This window comes from Musa acuminata, chromosome BXJ1-5 (assembly GCF_036884655.1).
Source record: "Musa acuminata AAA Group cultivar baxijiao chromosome BXJ1-5, Cavendish_Baxijiao_AAA, whole genome shotgun sequence".
Taxonomy (NCBI): domain Eukaryota; kingdom Viridiplantae; phylum Streptophyta; class Magnoliopsida; order Zingiberales; family Musaceae; genus Musa; species Musa acuminata.
In genome coordinates, this window is record NC_088331.1 from 37,518,656 (window position 1) to 37,546,067 (window position 27,412).

At 35.9% G+C, this 27,412-nt stretch overlaps 2 protein-coding genes and 1 long non-coding RNA gene across 4 annotated transcripts; 1 reads left to right on the forward strand and 2 right to left on the reverse strand.

Moving 5' to 3' along the window:
• Window positions 1–73: 73 nt before the first annotated feature.
• LOC135583872 (sister chromatid cohesion protein PDS5 homolog C-like) lies at window positions 74–13,206 on the reverse strand. Of its 2 annotated transcripts, none has more exons than XM_065183723.1 (15): window positions 13,048–13,206; window positions 12,766–12,927; window positions 11,759–11,962; window positions 11,462–11,643; window positions 9,683–9,809; window positions 9,437–9,610; window positions 8,598–8,648; window positions 7,704–8,504; window positions 5,576–5,686; window positions 3,913–3,998; window positions 2,926–2,977; window positions 2,734–2,820; window positions 2,622–2,665; window positions 1,209–1,283; window positions 74–1,134 (listed from the first exon to the last, which is right to left on the reverse strand). In XM_065183723.1, the coding sequence occupies exons 2-15, from the start codon at window positions 12,865–12,867 to the stop codon at window positions 582–584; spliced, it is 2,649 nt and encodes an 882-aa protein (XP_065039795.1). In that variant the 5' UTR covers window positions 12,868–12,927; window positions 13,048–13,206; the 3' UTR covers window positions 74–581. The 2 variants fall into 2 exon arrangements, with proteins under 2 accessions (XP_065039795.1, XP_065039794.1); XM_065183722.1 differs by having other exon boundaries at window positions 12,766–12,942.
• A 2,732-nt stretch (window positions 13,207–15,938) lies between these two features.
• On the forward strand, window positions 15,939–21,234 carry LOC135674169 (uncharacterized). Its single transcript, XR_010513537.1, has 2 exons — window positions 15,939–16,523; window positions 17,509–21,234. It is a non-coding gene; the product is annotated as an uncharacterized LOC135674169 (long non-coding RNA).
• A 555-nt stretch (window positions 21,235–21,789) lies between these two features.
• Window positions 21,790–23,696, reverse strand: LOC135674168 (temperature-induced lipocalin-1-like). The gene is made up of 2 exons (XM_065183724.1): window positions 23,288–23,696; window positions 21,790–22,174 (listed from the first exon to the last, which is right to left on the reverse strand). The coding sequence occupies exons 1-2, from the start codon at window positions 23,663–23,665 to the stop codon at window positions 21,989–21,991; spliced, it is 564 nt and encodes a 187-aa protein (XP_065039796.1). The 5' UTR covers window positions 23,666–23,696; the 3' UTR covers window positions 21,790–21,988.
• Window positions 23,697–27,412: the final 3,716 nt, after the last annotated feature.

A 27,412-nucleotide genomic window follows, 5' to 3' on the forward strand; every position in this document is an offset into this window, starting at 1 on the left:
ATGAACTCGTTGAGCAGAGTAAAATGCAGCAGAGATTTGTGCAAGCATAATAGGGCCCAATAGGACACAAAACTAGCAGAAATTCCCATCTTATGGATGCAAACATACTCCATACTTTTGTGCTACAAAATGAAACAGATGGCCAAAATATGAAGTTTCACCTGAGCTACACTTCACACTATCTAATGACTTGGTAGATGTACCACGTAAAGCACGAGAGACTCCACAGATTGGCCGTAATGAAGAACTTCCGAACTGGTTTTACAGTGGCCTGGTCAGAATTTTAAGAAGGTAATTTTGCCAAGAGAACTATATAAATAGACCAACTGTAAGCTACCTTACAATCTGTTGAAGCTTCCAAAAGCTTGCACTTTTCACCCTTACCAAGGGAATTGGAGTATGGCCAAAAGACAAGATCTACATATACGAGTTCCTACACCCACTTTGCAACTTCTCATCAACAGCCACGTGGGTTCTTGGCAAGCAATTGGTAAAATACAATGATCCTGTGACAGATCCACCGGCGTGACAGTGGCAACCAAATGATGACTATGCATATAAACTATTAAATATTTGCAAACTCAAGTTTGGCCCCTTCTCTTGCGCTTCTTCCCAGCCGAAGCTTCACTCTCTGGTGCCTTGGTTGTTGCACATGACGGCAACTCTGCCAGTGTCTCAGACTCTCGAACCTTAGCTTTCCCCTTCTCAAAATCAATATTCGCTTCTGATTCACTACCAGTTGTTGGAGAGGTGGTGCCCCTCAATTTCTGGCCTGTCTTTGGGCTGTCTTCACTAGATTTACTTTTTGAAGTATCCTTTCTTACCTTGCTGACAGCACTAACAGTATCATCCATTAACTTGCTGGCTGATTTAGGAGTGCCACCAATGGAATTTCTGATGAACTTGTGAACATTATCCTTTTTCTGACTTCCAGTTTTAGAGGTAGACTTATCAGCATTATCAACTGTGGACTTGGCGTCATCCTTAAGCTTTACATCAGATTTAGAACCCTCATCTTTGGATCTGCTTGTTGCCTTCTCGTTTGCCTTACTTGATGAGCTGGGACCATCATCAAGGTTCAAAACACCAGCTTTCCGTGGTCTACCTTTACGGCGACTGCCGGATGGTTTGCCACTGACCAACAAAAGACAATATGGTCTTAGAATATACATGAAAAAGATTGGATAAGTACTAGTACTGTAATTGACCTTTTTGTAGGTGTCTCTGTATTTGTTTCCTTGGGGTTGGAACTTGAACTTGTTTTCATTCTTTTGCTTTTTGACCTGATTCACATGGCAATATGTAGAATCAAACACCAAAAACATTTGGCATAGAGCACTATGTCGTCAATATTCACAAAACTACATTCTATTTCATCATTCGAAATGTTAAAATTCCTTCAAGATTAGTAAAATAATCTTCTGTTTCTAAACAGCTTCTCTTAGATAGCAATGTAAACCAACCCAAGAGAAAAATCATTATGGAATGTGCAGATTCTTTTTTTTTAATTAAAAAAATCAAATTTCTTGTCATTAGAGCTACGTCATGTTGCAGAAAACTTAAGTACAGAACAATACTAGGAAATCAATTCCCTAACAGAAAGAAAGATCACAATTTGGTTACGCCATTACATTATAGAAACACAAAAGAAACCACATATTCTACCAGAAAATAAAACGGGAAATGGTAGTAAGAAACAATGTGTAAATTTTAGGGGTTTCTTTCTAATGCAAGTTTCTGTAACAGGCAAAATAAAGCACATCTGACAGAGTAAATGTAACAAGTCCAATGTGATAAAGCAACAATACACATGTTTGGCACAAATTGATCTAAGAGATTCTCTTTGAAAAACCAGACCCTAAAGAGGGCCAATCTACTCAAACTTATGACCTAATATGGATCATAAAACATTCTCCCAAGTTGGTCTGATGCTGAAAGGCCAAATCAGCCAGGTCAGTAGTCTAGAAAATACCTTGGTACCAAGCAATCTGATTATCAGATCCTATTTGGGACATCAAAACTGGATAACTTTTTTATATTCCTTGGATAAAATGGAGGACAACCATCTAAGCTTTTATAAGTTGAAAGAAGATCACAGGAATGTAAAAAGAAAGCACATTGTGTCAAATCATAGAAAAGGTGCTAACAAAAAGAAAAAATGACCAAAAAAGGCCAGAAGAAATAGAAAGAAGAAAACGATCACCCTTGGGTTAGCATACTATTATCCACAATAAAGGCACATGTTGGGAAGGATCCACAGAGCCAATCCCAAAAGTAAGAAAAATGACCTACTATTGCATTATTGTTGCACCCAAAAATGATTATATCAAGTCATGGAAGAGAGAACTCTGTCCAGGCTTTCATTATTGTTGCAAAACCAATAGATCTTTATTATTTAGGCCATCCTGAATGGATGGGGCATCATAGAGGATATGTAAAATGGTGATAAAAACAAACCTATTCAAGTTTCAAACGGACAAAGTCTACAGTTGAAAATTAAGGAAATTGAAATATTTATAAATACAGAATAGTATTAGTTCTAAATAATGAAATTGAAATATTTAAAAAAATGTATAATAGTATTAGTTCTAAATAATGCTTCAGCTAAAAACAATGCTTACTCTTCTGAAGCAGCATCAGAATTACTAGAATCTTTTGCTTGCTCCTGCAAATCAAATCAGCAGAAGTTAGCATCAAGACAATACATTTAAAGAGATGAAAATTATGACCCACCATATCATTTTTGTTATCATCCTTAAGAAACTCCCAGCGTTCTTTCTTCATCAATAATATCTCTACATCTCCATCAGTATAGACAATCTGAACAGCAAAAACAACATAAGTATAATATAATTCATGTACTAAAAAAAACAACACGGTCAACAGAAACTATACACATAATCCAGCATTGTCATAACTTTTTACCTTGTGCTTTTTGGAAGCATGATCATAAGAATCAACAACACCATTATAAAATCTGCATTAAAGAAAGAATATTGATGTAATGCAGAAGTAACAAATATGTCCAACAGTTAGTGACAAAATAGTCTACAAAGCAACATCATGTAGAACTCAGGAATGCCAACTCAGTCTCACTAAACAAAAACACTACAAAAGAACAAAGACCTATTACAGGAGCATACTTGGGAGCTAAGAAGGGCTTAAACTGATGATAACCCATGATAATGCTGAATTTGCAAAGTAAACAAAACCAAATCAATCTGCACTTCTGCAGCATGAACTCGATTTAATTCTCAATATGCTTAGCACTCATGTTGAACAGACGAGTAAGAAGTCAGCTAGCAATCAGTATTGCTTCCTGCTTGCATTAGACCAGATACATCAAAAGTTTCATTTTATAAGTACAAACTAACTAAAACGTAGATAAAGCAAATCTTCCATAAGTATCAACTTCCTCTGTTGGATTATGCTCCAATTATTAAAATATGGCTATGCAATCACTTGGAATCTATCATATGGGAAAAGAACTTAATGATACATGGTAATGAGAAAACATTAAAGAACTTAACAAGTCGAATAAAGAAAATTGCAAAAACATTGGCGATAAAGAAGTTACACATTGAACTGCTGACCATAGCAAAGCAAATGATAAGAAAAAGAACTATAATAAATTATAAGAAATAAATATACACCGAATACGAAGAACAATATTTAGTAACATGGCAATGCAGATATATTAACATGTCCATAATATTGTATTCTGTAACAATAACATTATTCCAATAAATCATGAGCAACATCACAGAATATATATAAATTAACAAGAAATCAATATTTTGTCTAACGCAAACCTTGTTATCAATATCACCATTATCAACTAACAGCAAATAAGACAATAAAAGTTCATTCAAGTCTGAATAGTTCTTTTGAAACACATTAAGTTAAACTCACTTCTTATCCATTGGCCACCATACCCTGATTCTGGAGCCAACAAGACCACCGTCTAGCTCTTTGTTGACAGTTGGTGTTTCAGAAATCTAACATCAACAAGAGCAACAAAATTAAAACCTCTATAGGCTGTAAAGGTTAAATAATATACGATGACAACAAACACTAAAATAGATAACAAAACATCAAAATCACAAAGCTGAAAAGCAAATGTCTGAAGTTCACTAGTTGCCTAAATCAGAACTTCTCATCACAAGAAAGGGAATGACAACTCCAAAAACACATTAACCAAAGAGTTCCAACGTCTAACAGATCTAGAACAAACTAAAACTATGGGGTAGTAACATCCAACCAAATGTACCACTGCTACAAAAAAGAACACATAAAGTGAGCATCCAAGAGCTAACACTCAATATACCCAATCCAAGGACAACCTTTAGGCCTTTAGTTAACAAATAGTCAAAAAGATTGGCACAGAAAACTAAATAAATGGGAATTTGATCCATTATGATCCAGTTTGAAAATAAACAATTTACTAGGCTTATTAATTATTTTCTCTTAAAGGGTGGAAGGAGAAGCCCTGTAACCCGTGAAACTTCTGATCGATGGTGAAACTTCTGCAGACTAGCCATTTAACTACAGCAAATATGTGCATGTATATCTTTATTAAGCTTCACATACAATCTATAAATCTTAGCCCTCCAATAACAAAATAATTAAAAAAATACTACACAACTCCAAACGACGTTCAACAAAATTGAACTTCATCACTATGAAAAAAGAAACATGTAAGGTAGTAATGGTTAAATACTTATACTTCTGGCATGTTCACCTCCTAGATGATGAGACCCTCCTATCAGCAAACCTTAACAAAAAGAAAGAATTAAAGCAAGCAAAATAGAAGAGATCAAAAGAACATGCACAATGATACTACTTGGTGTACCATATTTTTAGACCTAATTCCTGACTTTCCATGTCGGTGTAAATTACTAAGAACAACACATACAAAAACAACTACTTGCCAAAACAGCCACTTTCTCCGACTACTCTCACTGATGATTTAAAAAAAACATAGGACAATTGCAGCCAGAAATCACATATTTTACTTTCATAAGCTGGCTATGACAACAAAACAAAATGCAATCATAAGCACGTAAACTGAATTTTCATCTACATGATTGAATTGCACAAGAATAACGACACTATGAATATGCTCATTGAAGCCTCTGCTGAAGAACTTCATATTTCCGAAGAGTGCAAAACTGAACCAAGCCAAAAATGACAACTGGATATGTATTATACCACCTCTGAAATACCAAGCAAAGGAAGAAACTTGCAACATGTCCCTGCATGATCCTCCACAGACATATATATATATATATATATATATATATATGTATGTATATGTATGTAAATATATGTATGTATGTATATGTATGTATATATGTATATGTATATATATATGTGTGTGTGTGTATATATATATATATATATATATATATATATTCTTCATACACACATCACAGAAGATGAGCAGTGCAATGTAGTCATTTTAAGTGCAAGTAGTGTCATGGGATGCAGAAGCTAAGTATATATATTGCTTCATTAATACACTTCTACATTTTCATATCTCAACTGATACTAAAAAGAATCTATATATACACACCTCTCTGCCACCATGTTCACGCTTCCTCCCAGATTTAGTTTTAGCACTCTCCTCCAAGATGCCTTGATCTTTAGGTGATTTTGCAGCAGACCTTAAGGATGAAACTGTTTCCTGAATAAGATGCCAGAGAAATAAGAATTTGATCATTCCTTATTAGACAACATGAGTGCAGATATTGATGCTAAATATTCTAATGTAAGAATGTTGGGGAAACAGTATCTGCCAAAAAAACAAAAGATAGATCATTTCACAACACAAAAACAAATTGTCTAGCAAGCCTAGGACAACAAACGAAATACAGCAAAGAAAAAAAAAAGAAACCAGATACCACATATATTCATAAACAGTGATCAAAGAGAGGTAATAGAATGTCTGATAAGCATCTATAATTGCCATTGCTCCCCATAATTAGATGTCAGTTATTGCCAAAGTTGCTTCTTTTTTATGTAAGTTTAAACCGAAACCAAAAGAGCAAAATGTTCTATTTGTCAACTAGATCAGGAAATTCTTTCCTGCCTGACAGAATTTAACAAACTTATATTTGTCAAATCATTCACAAAACCTTGTCAAATCAACTTGTGTTCTAGAGTCATCCTAAAGGTAATGAAATCTTTGGACAAAGAATCATCAGTAGCATAATATCATGCAACTACCGGAGAGTCATACCAATCATCATTGAAGCTATCCAAAAAGAAAAGTATCAAAGGAGATATCAAACCCTTAAAAGTAAATTTTAAATGTACTAACACTGTATAGTGTATACTATATTTGACCTAAGAAGAAATAAGAATAGCAATCAGAGCACAAACAGTATGATTGTCATATGACAATTATGACAGTTTCAGCACTAGTCTTCTTAAACTTGAATAAAACTAATTTATGTGGAATAATTGAACATTAAGAATATTAGCAATAGCAATTTTGGATACACCATAGGAATGTTGAAGCTGTTATCAATGGAGGCTACTTCATTTAACAGGACCAGTGGAAGGACCGGAAAAAGCAGATACACCTTGAGGTCATTGATGATAGAAACTAAGACTTCATAAATCAGACATTTTTATTTTACTCACAAGCATGGTTCAAAATCACAATACTGGACCCGAATTGGTCCATGGACGGATTCATATGGGTCCAGTACATCCTGTTGTATTGACATGTGATATGCCAATATAATGGTTGGTACAAACCAAAGAGACCTGCTGTTGACAGCCTAAACAGTTATAAACAGCGAGCTGGAAATATTTAAAAAATAAAAAAAAAACAGTTTTGGACCCAACTGGGAGAAATCACCCAGTCCAAGTGCTGGGTTCTGGTCAAATTGGTAAACATTGCTTGGTACATAACGATCCAACCGTTTTTTAACTATGCTAACAAGTACAGTTACACCCTAGACTTCCTCAACTTATCAGCATTGAATAGATCATACAAGGTAAAGATTGCTCAACATCCATGCACACAAGCTAATTAAAGCATGTGAAACAAGATAAAGTTGCATAATGTTGGCAAATTTTATATGATAAACACCATTCAATGCATTTATTAAATGAAAAAGAAAAGCCTTGATAACAGTCTAGTGCCAAAATCTGATTTCCACAGTTTTTTGAAATATCAAAGCTATAAATATTGGTGGGAAAAACTTAGAGAATATCTTTTCAGTTATCCAATAAACAAAAGTTTTTACAGTCACCACAACTGCTTTCTAAAGATATCAAAAGTACCAATTTCTTAAAATTTTAAACATAATATCAGTGTTTTATAGAACAAGATGATAAGATATTACGAGGCTTTCAAGCACAAACACTTGGCGAAGTGATTAGACTAATACAAGAAAAGCATTAACATTACCCAAAAAAGGGAATATAAACATCTATAATCAAAGACAGATTAAAAGGGTACAAATCGCCGCAACAAAATTTACTAATTAGATGAGAGTATAGAATAAGAAAAGCAGAAACAGGTCAAAAATAATAATTTTTCTTTCAAAAATAAGTGTAGGTACATTTCCAAGATGAATCCAAAGATGTTTGAGGCTAAGGCAACAAATATACAAGGATCTGTTACTTGTTAATATGGTCAACATGAGAAGCCTACATGAATAATAGACGATACAATATAATAAAGTTACCTTCAAAATTGGTTCTCCAGCTTTATCTTTTTTGGCTTTGAGGTTGTCCTGCTGTTTATTTTTTAATGTTCCCGATTTTTGAGATGAATCTCCACGTTCAGTCTTACTTGTTGAACTTTTTCTATTTTGCTGCCTTCGGGATTTTTCCTCTGAGTCTCCTGTACCAATTGGTGATTCTTCAATGTCTTCAGGACCAGTGATACCATCAGATTCCTTCTGTAAGTTAGAATCTTTGGAAGATATAGCTTTTTCCCCCATCTCAGATACCTTCTGTTGCAAAGGGGAAGCAGATGGTGCAGCTACTGCACTGTCATCATGCCTTGTTGCAGCTAGTTTTGTACTAGGTCTGCCTCGTTTACGCCGAGTTGCAACAGGGATCTCTGCTTCGGCCGGCAATGCATCTTTAACAGCTCCACTATCTGCTCCAGATAGAGACACCAAGTCATGTTTACCAGGTACTTCTTTTCCAATCGAGTCAGAACAATGATCACCGCTATTTCTCAAATCAGACAAGGTAGTTTGCTTGCCCCTAGTTTTCTTGGGTTTAACATCTGAGATGGCATCTGGCTTTCCAGCCACAGGCTCCAAGTTAACCGACATATCCCTGTTGGATGCATTCGCCCTTTTGGATTGATCACCAGGACAAGAAGGTTCAGGCTCCTGCTTTGGAGAAGAAGGTTCTGTTGTTGATCCGCCATTACCCATCCGGACAGTACCATTGCTCATCACTGATTTTGGTGATTTCTCAGTAGAAGTTACTTCTTCAGGGCAATTAACTTCCTGTTCCATTTTATCAGAGCCCTAAAATAAAAAAATTTAAAAAAAGTTGTAAAAATTAAATGAAATTACATTGATGAAGTGTAATAAGTGATAAACATCTATACAAAAGTGCACCTGAACCAATTCATCAGACACAGTTCTTTCAGACTGTTTGCTGTCATCTACCTGAAATAATAAAAATATCAATAATCAAAAAGCGAAGAAATGATAAAATAATTTGAATCCAACATTCAGTTCTACTAAAATTTAGAGAGTAACAAAAATATTATATTCAATAGCAGTAGCCATGATTTGATTCCCTCTGATCAACAACGTACTCACTGTTAGATAACAAATAGCTGAGTGAACAAACTAATGATGTAGAAATCAAGAGAACATACATAACAAAGATTCCCATAGGCAGACTTCTAAATACACAGCATCTACAACATGATGAGGTCAGAGGATTTGGATAAGACATATATCAAAGCTCTTAATAGATAAATTTTGAAAACACAGGCTTCCAAAAAACATATGTGAAGCATCGACATAATGATTAAGGCCAAAGGAAAATAACATCAGAAGAGATAAGTGCATTATGTGCTAGTACCCAAAATACTGGAAAATATATTCTCACGAAATGAATAGACAACAAAATTGACTGTTTAGTCTGAACAAAAAAATTCTAGAAACATAGTCAGTCTATGAGTGCAAACTATTCTTATTCCCTAGTATGACATAGAACTATATAAGTATGTGCATGCACAGATTGGCTTAGAGTACCGGCAAGATAATCATTTAGTATCATGCAGCTTAAAATTATGTGGACAACGATAATAGGGTGCAGGTGCTCAAGATAGTAAAAAAGCAGCAGTTTTTTGGTCTATATTGCATGTTCAACTTTTGGCATCGCAGAATGCCAAAATGGATTTTATGATTAATGACATATAGAGAGAGTTGCCAGAAGCACTTACGTCATTTTGCTCAACGCTATCCAAACATTCTTGGCATATAGAGGCTACAACTTCGCCATATGTGTTTAAAGGCATGCCAGTGGATTCAGATAATTCCACAAGATAAGGTTTTAATTTCCCAGCACACTTACTGATAACTTTCTCCCCTAGTCTGCGTGCAACTGGCAACATATCCTGAGGACAAGCATAAGGTAGATAAGAAAAATAGTTCCTGGGACCAGTAAAAATTAGGAGATAGATATTTACTTTGTTATAACTCTTTACACTATCCAGAAGGCATAAAATTAATTCAGGCGATATATCTTCACTCTCCTCTAATACAAGTGTCATAATGGTTTCCATTGAAGAAAATATCTTTTCCGAATGATTTGGCCTGTAAATATATACAAATCAGTTTCTAAGTGTTATCTTGGAATAATAACGGTAAAAAAAACTAGAAGTATAACATAAGCAAAAAATCTTTGATCATTTACAAGGATTCAAACAAAATATAAACAGTAATATCGTAAGGAAGTTTCTTTGCATGTGACGGAACGATGAACAAGTGAAAGCGATGGTCTATCCATTAATTAAAACATAAAACTAACTAAAAGTTGCAACTAATTAAGGCAAAATGAGTTGGAAGCAACTTTAAATTAATATACCAGCCTAAAAGTCACAAAATTTCACAGCAAAGGTAATTCAAGAAAGCGGATTCAATAAAATCACCAAATTTCACTCAATATACAGGCCAAAGGCCATTCAAAGATTTTAAATTTATAATGTTCATTATGGAAAAATAAGATCAATATATGCTAAAAACAGAATATTTAATGTTTGCAAAAGTCTATAACACTGCAAAGAACGTTTCAGCCAATGGAGATAAGATTTGAAGACCCAACATAAATCATGATTCAGAGTTCAGTCAATAACACCTATGCATAGGTAAGTTCAGTCATTCATGACAGGGACTTTTCCTGTAATCACTCGTGCACCAAATAACAGAGCTGCACTTTGCACCAAAAGATGATTCGCAGAAGGGATTTTTTTCATGAAAATCTCATTTCTATATCAATCAAAGTTAGAAGCCCAAGTTCTGTAACATGGCTGGAGATTTCAGGGCATATCAATTACTGATACTACACATACCAAATTGTGAAAAAAAAGACATAAATGATGCATAAACATGCATCTATCTATTTAGGGATTCTGGGTTCCATGAAATGCTTTCTGTATAACTATATATTAAACCAACATGCAGTCGGGTGTGAAATCCTTAAACATGATAATATATGGTTTTAGTAATAAAAAGGCCATAGTTCTTAAACAGCCAACACAATACCAGGCAGTGATGCCCTTAGAAGTCCAGGCAAACTAGAAAGTGACCAAGGTAAAAACAACCAATGGAGTTGCTTATTCAAAAGAAAAATAGCTAACAGTCATGAACTTCACAAAATTCACTTAAATTTATTAAGAACACAACTATGACAAATAATAAAAGAGGTACTAACTGCTGAACATACACTATTATAAAGCATGTAGCTCAACTGATAAATACTATTTACAAATGGCACTGTGTTGTAGATAAACTAATACTCCAGGTAACTAGCTCAATATATGGTTAATCCATTTCTAAATATGTCAGTAAGACTTTTAAGTCTCTTTTTATAAGCATAGGAAATTAAAAAAAAAAAAATATAATTGAAGTTGTTTTAACTTTTGACAAATACATAATAACTAAAACTTCTCACGTCCCATGACTTTCAATAATCTGTAACAGGAAATGTGGACAACATAGAAGAACTGACCTTTAACACCTAGGTAAAAGACTAAACTACCATCCAGGCTCTAGATTATCTACTTCATCTGAAACCCCTAAAAAGCAAATAGCACTCGAACACTGGGGGCAAGTGGTCAGTCAGTGACACCAACAAATTAAAGGGACTAATGCAACACGAAAACAGCAGACTACTGGATGCAAGTTGAAGTGAAGAACAGGAAACAATGGAAAAGCAAACAAAATAGAATATCCATTTACTTTGTTACCTTATTGTCTTTAGGAAATGACGGAACATTTCTGTAATTAAAGAATCACATTCAAGATCCAACATCACAACACACGACCGAACTTTTGCAACAGTTTCGAGAACAGAAACTCTCTTTGGAAATGAACGGCTTGACACATCATCCAAATTTTCAAAGGCTTGAACAATCCTCTGAAACACCTCCTGAACATCAAACACAAATTTACAAAAGTTTTTAGAATAATACATAAAAATTGTGCAAATTTGTGAACCTACAATCAGCTACATGAAAAAACACAAAAACACAGCTACAAATAACCTTCATTAGATCATCTTCATATGGAGCCTCTGGAGCTGTTATTCTTGTGATTTCACTGACGCAAGAAGCAACAGCCACTTTGACATCAATATCTGAATGTCCCAGGAGCTCCTTAACCACCAGTGCTTTCATTGAGGGCCTAAGCGCATTTGACATTGATTGTGTTGGAGATTGGTCCACTCTCGATAACAAACTCTCAGTTTGCTGAAACATGAAAGATCAGAGTGGTGTATTGCGACATGCATAAACAATATACAATACAGTTTACATAAAGAAGCACAAAGCCACAAACAAACGGTACGGTGTGTGCTGCAACTAAAATATCATGGTTTTGGAGAGTACATTTTATGATCAACTAATAATTTAGATGATATCATTATTGCGTCGAAAAATGTTCAAAGACTAATACAGATGTGTCATTTTGCAACGGAAACAGCTTCAGATGGTCCTCCATGAAGTTCACAAGAGGGTTCAGAGGGGGAAAAAAAACGTTTGATAAATGGCACAGGTTTGATGCCACACCAAAACCACCTATTAGCAGGTAACATCAACAAGCCATCAATGGAAGAGAAACATAAGACGGCAGAGATGGAAATTCCATCTGGAGAAAATATTATAGTTGACGAGCAACTAAAGTAGCTTTCAGCATTTCAATGATTGTCCAAAAACCAATATCTTCTAATTTCTGCAGTCTAGAAACACCTTGGGCAGAAACAATTTGCCACTGAACACATGAAATAGCTTGAATTACGCATCAACGTCGATAACAAATGTTTAAACTACAACTCATGAATCAAAAGCCTAAACGTTGTTTAAGCAAGGACCACTTGCATCTATAATCAATTAAGCAGCCACAACGAGACAGGGATGACAAGATTCACAGACTCTATCATTTGGATCAACTCAAATCTTGGCACGATCATTGGAGAAGAGGGTCATCAAATGTTACCGTTCAGAGGAAATAGAGCCAGAGGAAACAGAAAAGAACCAGGACAGCTAGGGCTTACGTCGAGAAGCGGCAGGAGTTCATCGACGGCAGAGGGAGGCGAAGCGAGCCGGCTCCCGACCTCCCGGAGCCGATCCTCGAGGTCCTTCTCCTTACTCGCCATTGCTCCAAGCTCCAGACACAAAGCTCCTCGATCTACCGTAGCGCTCAGGCCCTCCAAACCCTAGGTCACAAAACCCTGGAAACCCGAATCAGTGGAAGAAATGGCAAAAGATTCGATAACAGAAGACGCCAGAAAGAGACCGAAATCTCGGGTTCCGCTGGCTAGGGTTTTGATTCTTGCCTTCGTTCTCTCGTCCGGGATGATCTGTTTCGCCTCGGTTCGATCGCCCTGCGTGCGGGAGGAATCGGGAGAACGAGTGATGAGTCAGGGGATGCGTCTCGTGAGGCGAGCGGAGAGAGCGAAATGGAACGCTCGAGGAGAGATGTGCGAGAGAGAGAGAGGGGGGATGGGCTACTTGGTTTGAAGCCAAGCCGGACCCGTCGGATCCGAAGGAAGTTTATGCAATCGGATTTACCGAGGGACGTTTGACGTCCGAAACGGGTTTCCTTCGACTTCGCGGTGGGTCTGTTTTTTTGGTGGGGGGCCATTTTTGCCCCACTTGGTTTACCCATTTTGCTTATTGTCATCGTAAGTTTTCAATCTGTAATATAATGGGCCCCAAAAAACTCTTTTAATAATCCATTTTAAATTATTGGGATGTTAATTTAGCTCGAGAAATAATGAAATTAATGAAACAACATAATTACATCGAGAAAGAAAATAAAGATTGTATTCTTGGAATATAGAAAGAAAATTTTTTTTCGAGGGATATGGTCTGACAATTATAATTTGGTTGAGGGAGAATTTCTGTGGAAGTTCAAAAATATATATATTCATCTTTTTTAGTTCGTTGCTATAAAATAATATTAGAACAAGCATAATGTTATATATTTGTATATTTTATTTGAGAAAAAATATTTTTATAATAGTTCACTCTACGATTTATAGCCACCGTAAATCAATCTTCATAATACTAATATCGATTAATAATCTTTTTTCGACCGACGACAACGTTTATGAAACCCTAAACTAATGACATGATAACTCTGATAATCCAAAAGTTAATACTAATAGTCATTTCAAAATGAAAGAAAGGAAGTATTTTTAAAATACTTATTTTGTATTCAAATACTGAATCTTTTCAAAGAAAAATAACTTAATTAAGAAATTATTACTTTACCCAAAAAAAAAATGTTTTATACCTTTCTCATTTTCAAGACTACCAAGAAAAGCCTACACTTTCTTTATAAAAAAAATCAAGACAAAGATTAATTAAATAAGAGAATTTATAAAATACATCCCGATTGGAGAAGACTTAAATTAACTTATAAAAGTTTGATGAATTTGTTATGATTAAATTTTAAATTAAATATTTTTACTAATTATTTAGATTAATAAAATTGATAGATCAATTAAGCTCGAGTATTTGGATATGGTGATAGGTTTGAACATAAAATAATAAATTAAAAGTTAAGAATATGTTTGACCAATACCATGCTCTTACAAGTTAATAATATAACTAATATTTGGTACTATCATCATTTTGCAAGAATGAGTTTGTGGACAACATATGGACTAAATTTAGTCTAATTCAGTCTTCAATCCAATTTCAGCCTTTACCCAATTTTAAACTACTTTCAACATAAGATCTATCGGGATTGTCTGTCTTCTTTTATTAGAAGTACATATTTATTCATTAAAAAGGATTAGTTCATCAAATTTATTATTAAAATAAACAAAAATTAATAATTTCTTTTATGATGGCATTCCATTAATAAAGATGATTAAAAGCTTTGCCATGTTTATACATTATAATTTTTAAGTCATTCAAAAATTTAAAATGCAATGTCCGTTGCATCCTTACTCAAAAAATACAAATTAGGAATTAAAGATATCATAACTTTAACATTATAAAAAGTTAAGCATATTTATAATAAGATATCGTTAAAAATTGATATTCCTATAGCCATTATCACCCTCGATTTCGGGCTAATATGTCGATCGCCTAAAGCCATATCAACCACATGTGATTGATAATAAGTAAGTGGTTTGGATAGCATACCCAAATTACATAATGACACATGACTGATATGTCAATCGCCTGACATGATCATGTTTGATTGATAACATATGTTTTAAACTTAAATTAAGAAAGTCAAAGAACATTTAGAATTCAATAAATACACCGTTATCCTGATTTGACTCAATAATAACACACATTCGTCTCACATTTGTTGATGATCCGAAAGTAATGATCCTTAAAGTTAGTTATAAAAAAGACTCGGTATATGTTGCTCACATATTCTAAATTTTTTTTCCACTTATAACTAATTATAGTAATTTAAATTTAAAACTGATTTATTCGTCGGAGGAATATTTTTTAAGAATATCCTTGACCTATTTTTGTATATTTGACTCTCATTAACGATGATTTAGACGATATAGAAAAGTCCTTAGTTGGATCTAAAATATCCTCGATAAATTAAATTTTTTAATATTTTCTTATTTCTCAGTCTTATCTAATGTCCATTCAAGTTTCAAATTTTTATACAAAATTTCTATCTTCATCCCTTTATATATATATATATATATATATTATAAATTAAAATCTACTTAAGGCTTTCAAAGGCTAAGATATCACAAGACATTAATTATCAACGTAAAAGCTTTGTTATTTTAAACGATAATACAATGAACTTAATAGATTTCTTAGACTCATTTTTAATTTTTTTTATTTATAATAATAATAATAATAATAATGATAATAATAATAATAATAATAATAAATAATAAAATAAATAAAAATAAAATAATAATAATAAAAATAAAAAAATAAATAATAATAATACAATCCTAATTATTTGGAACCGAATACATGAAATATTTTGGTTCATACTACTTTTTAAGGATTTTAAAAAATTGATGAATAGGATGACAAAACATTATTTATATTTACAAAACTTGATTGAGACGTAGTTTAGATGATTTCTATCGCTGTTTATGAAATATTCTTTATCGCTTGTGAACAATATGGGTAAACTAACGGGTCTGATCGACGAGTTACACAAAGAAACAAAAAGAACCCACGGAAAATAACACCAATGAGCACGAGAGATCGCAGTGGACTCCACTTGCTGATCCCACTGAGCATGGACCGTGTAGGCAGGTAATCCTTTGGGTATCTATTCGGAGTAGAAAAATAAAACTAGTTTACTTGAGAGAGAGCGTGCGAGCGAACCCCATTCGTTTAAAGGGTCTCGGACCAGACAAAAAACAAAAATAAAAAGAAAAAGAAAGTGCTATATAAAGTGCAAGGATATGCGATTGGGTCGGTTAGGTCACGATGGCTCTCCGCGTCCTCTGTTCCCGTCCTTCCTCCCTGATCTGCCACCGCTTCTTGGGGACGATCGATCGTCTTCTAACTAAGAATATTAGGGTTCGTAAGAAGGCAGCCGCCGCTGCATAGGGGAGGAGGATTTGATTTCTCTTTTCCCGATCAATGGGGTTACTCTTTATGTTTCCTCTGCGTGGCACCCTCCATCGGGATGGCGTGGTAGCTCGGATGGCCTGCTTCTCTGAAGGCAACCGCTGCCGCCATTCTCTTTCGGAGAGGCGCTAGTAAGGAGGACATCGACAAATTAAAGAATGATTTGATAGGGACCCTTTGCGTGGAATTTGTGATCTTCGTTTGAGGCGGCTTGGAGCCTCTTCCTCTGGTATCTCTCTTCCAAGAAATGAATCTGTTCGTTCATGCTTGTGCGTTGTTTCCTGAAATTTCTAAGCAGGATGATTGATTGCCTTAGTTCGGAAAAGAAGTTTCGTATGTAGCGGTCGGTGATTGAGATTTAATTTGCCCTTTTTTTTTTTCCGCCTTGACGTGCGAGCGAAATAAATTTTCTTGGATCTGAAAAATCCATCGACTACGCTTTTCGGCTTGATCCTCACCATCCGTCGACGAACTTTCCGGAGGAACCTTTAGGTTTTCGGGGCATTCGATTCTCACCAATATTTTTTGGGTGGCTCGTTTATGTCAATTGCCTATTAATATTTCAAACTTATACTTCTAAGACCAATTCTCTCAAATATTTTTCCTTTTTTGGTGTAAACGGAAAGTGGTGAAGACATGATATGATTCCAGGACCTTTCAATATAAACAGATAAAGTCTTTACATTCTAAGTTGGCCAACACCTTCGTATCAATGTTTTGTATACATTAAAAGAATTGCGGTGATCAACTCACCTCACGTCATTACCTTCCTGTGAAGGGGGTCGAATACAGAATTTCCATTCTCAGATTTCAAAGCCTGTAAGTTTCAGGTTTTGAAATCCCACGTGGCAATCTCCAGATTTCACCACTGTGCCCTTCAAATGGTGGCATGATATCTTGTATATTATGCTTCTCCACATGCAAGTGCTGCCACCATTCCTCAAAGAGAGACATGTTTAGAGGAGGTAAAAAAAGGAAGGAATTCTGGTCTCTCCTTGTTATAGTGCTGGCGGATCTGAGATTCTCCTTATGGTATCTCTTGCTATTAATAGAGACCAATCCTTCTGTTCATGTTTGTATTTTTTTTCTCAAGTTTATAAGTAGTGAAATAATTTAGATGTGTCATTTTTCATCTTCGTCTCATATTCTTAATCTGTGGTGAATTGAGATTCTGATTGGTCATTTTTTGTTTTTTTTAATTGTTTGTATTCCAGGATCTTTTGAGGTTCAGAATTTCACAAAAAAGGAATCACTTTTTTGTCCTTTCAGAAAGATTGATAGGTTTTTTTCTTGTTTGTCAACTGGCCATTACTTTTTAACTTACCTTTGTATCTGAGCAATTGACAAGTCAGTTGACTAATATAAGTTTAATGGTATCTAGGAGCAGTTGTCGGAAAGGTCAGGTGCTCATCAACACAATTTTCTTATAAAAGGTTTTGCTTGTATCCTTTTAAGATAACTGCTTTTTTGTATCAATTGCCATATCTCTTCTAGTGAAGTGAGGCATACATTCATGCAATTTCCCCACGAAGGGGTTGTTTTTTCATTTCATAAGGGTTTATTTAGGCTTTATGTAAATTGCCTTTCTTATTTCGAGCTAGCATGCTCTCTATTTTCTACAAACTCAATTCTCCCACCAATTATCAGATACTACCGTCCATCTATATTTACTCTTATGCATGCGTGTGAAAAAGGTGTGACGGTCAATTGTGAGGTTTTTATGTGTGCATTGCTTTAGTCACCCATGAATGAAATTCCAAAAAATCACCCTAGAAAGCAGAATAAGGCAAAAATCAATGACATTGGCACCATTCATGATCAGTAAACCATTGATGATATTGGCGGTTAAACCATCTAGGTTTCTTTTGAGCTTGTCTTGTGGGTGTAGAAGGCATTCTCATTATAAATATCTGTCAAGTTGGAAGGAAGGAGCCTTCATCTTATTGTCTCTTTCATGGCATTTATTTTTACAATTATGGCATGTAGCTAGGTGGCCTGGTTTTTCCCGGGCAACTGTTGCTGCTATTCTTTATCTTCTACGTTGAGGCACAGTAAGTAGATTCCAAAAGGATGGATGTGACTTTTCTATCCCTGATTGATTGAAGGCAGATCTGAGCCCTTATATGATATCTTTCTTTATTTAAGATGATTCATGTTTAGATAAAATTTCCAGTTTGTAGAGCTAAATTGTTTACAATTTAATAAATTCCATCTTGCTTTTCTGTATGGTGATTGCATTTTGATTTTCTATATTCTGTTCTTTTATTGCATGTATTTTAGATTTTTTTTGTATTGTAGCTGAATTTTAATGTTGCTATATGTTTATTTACCTGTTCATGGCTTTTGCTTTCCTTCTTTATGTTTGAAAATCTGTACAATTGATTTGCCAAAATAATAAGTTCGAGCAGTGAAGTTTGCATTTAGTGAGTAGTTCACTAAAACTATGACAAATTTATGAGGATTGTTTGTGTGCATAAAAGAATGAATGTGAGCATGGCCAATGAGACCAGCGATGGATGGAATAATGTATTACATCCCAATGATTTCTCCAGAAACATCCTCTTATGCATCTCCTTGACAAACCTAATGTTTGCGTCCGGCTGAAAATTGCCATAGAAAATTGCTTTAGACATCAATACAAGAAAACTCCAAAAGGAAATCCTGGTCAGTTTTAAAAAAAATAAAGGGGAACTCTGCTGTTATGTTATGTATGAGATTGACGTGATTGACAATTACGACCATATGTATTTTCTTCCCTGGACTTCTTTTGTGGGTGAAAAAAGCAATTGTCATTGCAATCTTTTATGCTAACCAGGTGCCACTTTTGTGTTCCTTTGTGGGTGACTGAATCACTCCTTGAAAGTGGTCAGTTATCCTTTTGGGTTTATATGCTCTGATTTAGTTTATTATCGGAATCTTTCAAGTTTCCCATTTAACATTGAATGTCCATCTGCCATACAAAGTGAATGGACCCTTCCAGGTGTCCTCTTCTATACGGAGGCTATGATGATTTATCTGAATGTGAGGCCATATTTGTATATCAGATTTTGTAAGAAACAACCACTATTGGCTCCTCTTTTTGGTTAATCTTTAAGATGGCATGGTAGCTCAGAGGGCCTGCTACTTAGGCAAGGGCTGCAGCTTTTCTTAAGAGAGACAGGGAGGGGACAAAGTAAGGAAGGTTTCTCTATATCTGATCGATTGAAGAAAATCTGAGCCTCTCTTAGTGCTGTCTCTGCAATCCCTTGGTATTGAGGCTGGTAAGGCAGAAGTGGCAGGGAAGATACCACTCATTCATCTCATTAGTTTAAGTATGAGGCTGTCGAGGAAGCCGATGATTCTTTTTATCTTGTGTATTTAGAGGCTGTGATGATTGGCCCTCACAGTGGAATGTGGGGGTTCATTAATATCATATAGATGGAAGAAACAATCCTGCCTCTGAATGGCTTCTCTGTTGCATTTGTTTATATGAAACAAAGGCATGGCAGCTTGGACGGCCTGCTTCTCTGCAGGCAACCGCAACCGCCTTTTGTTAATAGAGGCATGGTGAGGACATTCTAGGAGGAGGATGTATATGTCTCTCCACTGATGTGTTGAAGTCCGATCTGAGCCTTCCTTTGGTAGCTCTCCTTATTTTAGCATGGTTGTTTTTTTTTTTAATGAAATTACTAGTTCTCATCAGCAATATTATCCACTGCATGATTAATTTCACCTTTCTTCTTTATTTGGTGATCACTGTTTGATTTTACTAAATTTTGCTTCTCACAGTTTTTGTACTTTGGTCGGATTTTAGATGTTTTCACCTTTTTTGTTTCAAAATTGAACAATCACTTTTACTAAATTACAGCTTCTTGTCGTGTCATAATTAGTCTCTAAATAATGCTCTTTTGGGCACTCCAATTGCTATTCTTTTGTGAAATTGTGATTTTGTAAATTTCCCTTCCACATAAATGTTTCTTGTTCTGATGTTCCATTAATTGTGCAAATAAATGTGATTAAGCTTAATCCTATTAGCATATCTCTGTGTTTTTAGAAAAAAAAAATCAATATAACTATTCAGACCGTTTGTTGTATTAGTAAGTGGTTTCATATTGGCTGCTGCACAAGTGTATTTGAACTGGACCATACAAATGAGTGGGATTATAGGATTGCTCATCCGTGTGGGGTTATTACAAGCACATACTTGGCTGCTTTATGCTTACGTTCTTGACAAAATCTTTGTATTTGTTACTGTTGTTTATGATGTGCTATAAACTCCTTTTTGCTGATTAGTTGGAAAAAGCAGAATGATAGATCTGATAGTTATGGTTCTTCTAGTTTAAATGATCTGTGGCAAACCAGGAAACAATTATGGCCTCTTATGAATGCCAACGAGATCTCTGATAAGTGAAAGCCCTGGTGGCCTCTCCCGCCCAACACTTAGAACTTTCCTCTTTTGAGTATCACAGTGTTAATATCAGCTTCATATAAATTTGTGTATCTCCATGTCCAACAGTAGCTTGAAGATTTTTCTTTCAGACAAGTCACAGTTCTCTGATTATCAAGAGGTTCTTATTTCAGTTGCTTTCAAGGTCACCGAAGCCAACTGAGTTTATGTTACGATTGGTGACACTCTTCTGTGGGGTTGCTGGAAATTACATCTCGTCCTGTATTTCTTTTTCTAAATTAGTTGAGACAGCTACATCTGCTGAGGATGGATGCGGGCCACTTGTGATGTTTATTCTTTCAAGAGACTTAAGCAGTGCATTTTTCATCTTTGATCTTGCTGAGAGATATAAATTAACAATTTTAGTAGAAGTGGCATAAGAGATGCTGCCAAAAATCAGATACAAGTTTGCTGATCTGATTGGTAAATGGTTCTTACCATCAGCCATCTTAACTACATCTTGGAAAGATATTCGATCTACTCAAAGATCAGATACAAAGGCCTTTACTCTTTATCTTTATGTCAGCCAATTCTTTCAAGTTTACTATTTCATCATTTTGGGACATTAACAGACGAAACTATCTGGTTTGGCGGTATAAATTAGTATGTCACAAATTTATAATTCCAAATTTTTTTTTATTGTGTATTGACTTTCCAGGGCAGGGATTGGCTCACGCGAACTTTTAGTCAAAAAGGTGTTCTGAAAATCAACCCTTTTTTATTGCCAGGCTATTTTTCGCCTTCTGTTTCCATTAGCGAAACGTGGTATCAAGTTGCAGCTTGAGCTCTAGCCAGGAACAATTGTCTGGATCCGAAGGAATTGTGTGCTAATACACCAAAATTCTGCCGAATTGTTTTGATCGAATTTAAAAGGTAATTTATTTTGTCTTAGCCTCTTGATGTTTCCTGATTTATGCAAAGTTGACTATTCGTTTTAATTCCCCCAGCATCTACTTTATTGTTTTGACTTATGTTTTGTTTTATGAAATCAGAGTTTGATGTGTTTTAGAACATTATATATATATATATATATATATATATATATATATATTTCACATGATCCCATCTGTTGTGCTGAATTTGTACATCATAATCATATAAAAAAAATATACAAGTGAAATATATCACACCCAAGAAACCAAAAGCAATTTTTTTTGAACATACATGATGACACTATTATGGCACACATTGAAACAAAAAACTGATGACATGCAACAACATATGGACCAGACCACCTATTGCCATTTTATTCAAAGAAATGGCTTGATTCATTTGCCAAGCAGGGATTTGATCCACCAGATGCCTTTCTTGTCCTCAGGAGCTGACTCCTCTTCTGGAGGAGGATCTGCTTGAGGTGTTTTGTGCAGTTTCTGCACATCATAACCTTCTTCCTTAGCCTTCTCTAACAGCATGTTGTATACCTCCTCATCCATGTGTGTTTGCCTGCACAGTATCTGTGATACCATCCCAAACACAATTTCAAATAGGAAGTGATGACACGGATTCATATAGACAACATTTGGTTTAACAATACTACAATATAAGTGATGATAACAATAATAACACACGCATCTGTTTATGCATTTAAGTTACATGATAATAATAACAAATTAAAATAATAATAATAAAAAAATCTTGTGTTCACATCTTCCAGGTTTGAACCATCCGTAGGTAGTTACTGTGTTTTTGCTTCACAACACTACTGTCCATATCTAAGCCATGTTATTATGTTTACATCTTGTAATGTCTTTTACATGAGACTCACGGAGACTTAGCTTAGCTGATACTGGTTGTTCATCATTTGACCGGTGGATCTCTCTCGACGGCAAGAGAGAGGTCAACAGTACCAAACCACACAATCGAGCGGTTGGTATATCGTCTCTCTGATCTGTTTTGATAAAGATACCTGAATCTCTCATAAGATCATACGAGATGTTTTGATAGGGACAGGTCCAAAACTAGCATTTTTAAGGCCCAGAACTAAATTTCCCCCAAATACACCAACATCATAGCTACATTCTACCAATACTAGTAATCGAACAGGTCTCCGTCAAGAAATCCCATTTCTAACCATCAACAAAGTAAAAAAGGAGAGAGTTTTGTTCATGGTGAGCGAAAACCCACAAAGAACCCTAATCAATCCATGGTATTCGAGAATGTGGGGAGAAGAAGACGAGGAAGAGAGGACTGATTTGTCAAGTCTCAGATGATAATACTAGTAATCGAACAGGTCTCCGTCATGAAATCCAATTTCCAACTATCAGCAAGTAAAAAGGAGAGAGTTTTGTTCATGGTGACAAAAACCCACAAAAAAACCCTAATAAATCCATAGGATTCGAGAATGTGAGAAGAAGAAGATGAGGAGGAGAGGACCAATTTGTCAAGTCTCAGATGATAATACCAGTAATCGAACATGTCTCCGTCATGAAATCCCATTTCCAACCATCAGCAAGTAAAAAGAAGGGATTTTTGTTCATGGTGAGGAAAAACCCACAAAGAACCCTAATCAATCCATGGAATTCGAGAATGTGGGAAGAAGAAGATGAGGAGGAGAGAAAACTGCGTACCCAGAGGTAAGTGCGGGAAGGCTGGCCGATGAGGGCGTACTGATAGTCGTCGTCGAGGTAGAGCACCCAGTAGTCGCCGACGACGGGGAAGATGGGGAAGAAGGGGGGCACGTAGAACTTGACCTTGAGCTTGGCATCGTCGCTGGCGGGGTCGGCCCTGTAGGCGGTGCCCTCGATTGATCCGCGCCGGCCGCCGCTCCAGGTCTCGTTGAGGACATGGACGGTGCCGTCCGAGCGCAGCGTGTAGGTGGCGCGCGTGTTGGCCCCGTCCCGCGGCTGGAAGCGGGAGGGGATGGAGGCGATCTCGTACCACCGCCCCATGTACCGCTCCAGGTCAACCCCCTTCACCACCGTCATCTCCTTCGCCGTCTTCCCCATTGCCGCTGCTGCGAAGCACGATACGGGATGGTGCAGTGTCGGCCGTGGGGGCTTTATGGTAAGAGAGGGCGGTGAGGGGATTCGTGGTGGATAAGGGGGAGGGCGACGTGGCAATGCTACAGCAACACGTTCCTGCACGAGAACAACAACGACTCCTGCGTGGTACTCGATATGCCGTCCGATTCCTTCTCTTGCTGGATCCACACCATCGATTCACCTGATTTGATAGATGAGAGGGAGGGAAATGCTTGCTTCGGGCGCAAGGGATGAGGGTGCGAAGGAGAGGACAAAGGAGAGTGTTTCTTGGGGAGAAAGGCTGTTATGGTTGTTTCTAGTTCTTGGGATTTTTGTTGGGTTTCATTTGGTTTTTATTTTTTTATTTTTTATTTTTATTTAAACCCAAATCAGTTCATCTCTATTTTAACTTAATTCTGATAAAATTCTTTTCATAAAATGAACAATACGTCAATAAAATCATAAAATATTTTATAATATAGTCAAAGAGTATGGTAGGAAGAGGATAAGAATCACAACAACATATCTTCTGTTGAATTTTTGTAGTAAAAAAAAGATCAAATATCCTTTTCAAAATTCAAATATCTCAGATAATATTGATACGTTTCAATATTAGAAAAATCGGTGTTATTGATAGGAGCAATATTCAATCAATCATAACGATGAAGAATAAATACTAAACAAATATTCTACTAATATTTCAAAATATTTCTTTCAATTACGATGCATTACAAAAAGCCAAAAAAAGAAAAAAAAATTGGAAGAGGAAGAAACAAAGGAGAAATCACCGTATTATGATTCCTAAAAAGCCTTGAAACTATCTCGGGTGAAAAAAAAAAAAAAGCTCCTGCTTGTGAATATGCAATAAAACTCAAGATATCATCGCATAATAAATATAAAGAATTACGTGATCTTCATTATACAAAAATGAGTCCAACATGATACAATTTTAAGTATCATTCCCAATAACTTGTGAATGTTTTTGTTCGAAAAATTTCCAAGAACAACAACGTCGATCATGAAAAAGCATTAAAACTTTTAACAAGTAAGGCCACCGGAAAATATAAAAAAATTAATCGCCTAGAATAGAACCCATCTTTAAGGTCATCCATGAATCCTTCGAACAGATGAGATCAATCATGGAGAAAACTGAACTGAACTTGTGAATGCTCTACAAGAAGGAAAAAGCTTCGAGGAAATCAGGTTGATCTTTAAGCAAACTAGTCACCTACTACACACTAAAGACACAGCTAAAGTTTGAATCAAGAAGACTCTTATTTCATTTATTTTTTATAGTACTCCCAACAGATAAAGCCATGTTGATGGGTTTATGATCGAAAACGACACTGATAGAGGAGGATGAATTAGTGCGTTTACTAAAATTTTGTTCGATCAAACCTATGTCAAAAATATATTTAACTTAAAATGTAAGTGGGAATACCAGATAATTAAATTTATAATGAAAAGCAGAATAAAAATGTACACCGAATTTATAGTGGTTCGGTCGTCGTGACCTATGTCCACTTCCGATTCCTCTTCTATCGATGCCACCGTCGTTTACCAACGATCTTTTTTCAACGAGCAGAGATCAGCTACCCTCTTTACAACTTTCTCTTTTTCACAAGCTCAAAATAGAATCTTGACACATCTCTTTTACACAAGACCTCACTCTTCTCTTAGAAAACTTCTAACTATAGGAGGAAGAGACTCTAAACTTTAAAAGAGATTACAACACTTTTTTCTCAAGGATTTTTTTTCCCTTTCTACTCTATTTCTTGCTTACCCAAGCATGAATAATTATAGTATTTATAGACCCCAACTAGCTTCAAAAAATGGAACCAAAATTTAAATCTCCAGGATTTTGGGATACTGGCGGTACCACCGCCTGTAGTGCAGTGTACTGACAATACCACCTGCTAGTCATAGGTGCCCTACAAGTCAATCACGTGAGTGATTGCACGTGTGACATGATATGCACTCTTTTTGCTTATTATTATTATGATAATTTCTCATATTATATTGCTTGTTGCATAAATATATTATGATGTCTATGGATTTGTGTAGTGAGAATCGGATCGTGATAAGATCACGATAATGAGATCGATTCACCTTTAAACACATACCCTAAATAATCCTGGTCATAGGTTACTCAAGATAGATATCAAGACAATTGGACAGACTAATGTACTGTATATCCCTCCATATGATGGAGGCGACTAGTCTCATAGTTGCTCATGTGGGGACACTAGGGCTATAGTGTAGGTGCTCATTGGATAATGAGTTCACTGATCGATCTGCTCATGGAATGCTGGATGGTTGAAGATACCTTATTGTCAAATAGTGATTGCGTCGTCTCAGTGGTATACTTGGTCCTTAGACTTGAGATACCATAGATGTCCTGTATGAGTACTTAGCTCTTTGATACTAGACTTATATGATTGGAAGTTCCAGATCTAGTACAACTAGTCATCGGGAGTGACAACAAACCTTACGAGGGCTATTGAGTATCGATAGAGGATCATTCACTCTCGGTATCATGAGAGGAATATCCCATGTGTTCTTGCTCAGACAAAATCCTTAGCTAAGGTTATTCGGATTGAGAGAGAAAGAGTTATCCGGGAGAATATGATTAGAGCGAGACTCGAGGAGAAATCATATGAGCCTGACAACACCATGCCTTGTATATAATCTTTGGGATATTAGATAGATGAGGGACTATAAGTACATGGTAACTAAGGATTGATAGGTCCAAATGATTGGATTCCCTTGTATCGTTTGAGACTGCAGCGTAGTGGCATAGTACGTCAATAGTCGATGATTCGAGTGAATTATTATAAAGATAATAATTCATTGAGTCAGAAGGAGTTTTGATAGACATGACTCATGGTTAGCTCAATATTGAGTCTAGAGGGTCATATACATATGGTAGGTGTTATGACGAGTAGAGGTTCGAATATGAGATATCCATCGGAACCCCTATCTTATTGGATATCCATTAAGCCCATAAATTATTGGATGCCATAGATAAAATCCAATAAGAGTTAATAAGAGATTATTGGGTAGAGACCCACTAATCTAAGATACTTGGGTAATTAGATGGAGATCCAATACCCAATAGGGTATGATCTATTAAGGTTAAGTTGATAGGGGACCTTTATAAATAGGAGGGAACCAAAGGGCCATAGGTTAGGCTTTTTGGCTGCCACCTCTTATTCTCCTCTCCCCCTCTCCTTCTCAGCCAGCAACCCTTGTTTGGAGCGTGTGGACAACAAGAAGCGCCGACCTCTTCTTGATTACATGGTGCGTGCAACGAGGAGTTTTGAACATCGATTTGAGGAGCGTCTTTGTAGCCCTTGCCATGTGGATCATCGCTAGAGAGGAGAGCACTTGACCTCCTTCATCCTCTCCCATAGATATACAAAAATTCATGGATATACAATCTCCTTAGTGCTAGTCATAGGTGCCCAGCAAGCCAATCACGTGAGTGATGGCACGTGTGACTTGATACAGAATCTTTTTGCTTATTATATTTTGGCGTATATCACTTTATAACTATTGCATAAATGCATATATATATTGTGATGTCCTTGGATTTGTGCAATGGGAATCGGATCGTGATGAGATCACGATAATGAGATCGATTCACCTTTAAACACATATCCTAAATAATCCCGGTCATAGGTTACTCGAGAGGGACATCGTGATAACCGGATAGACTGGTGTGCTGTATAC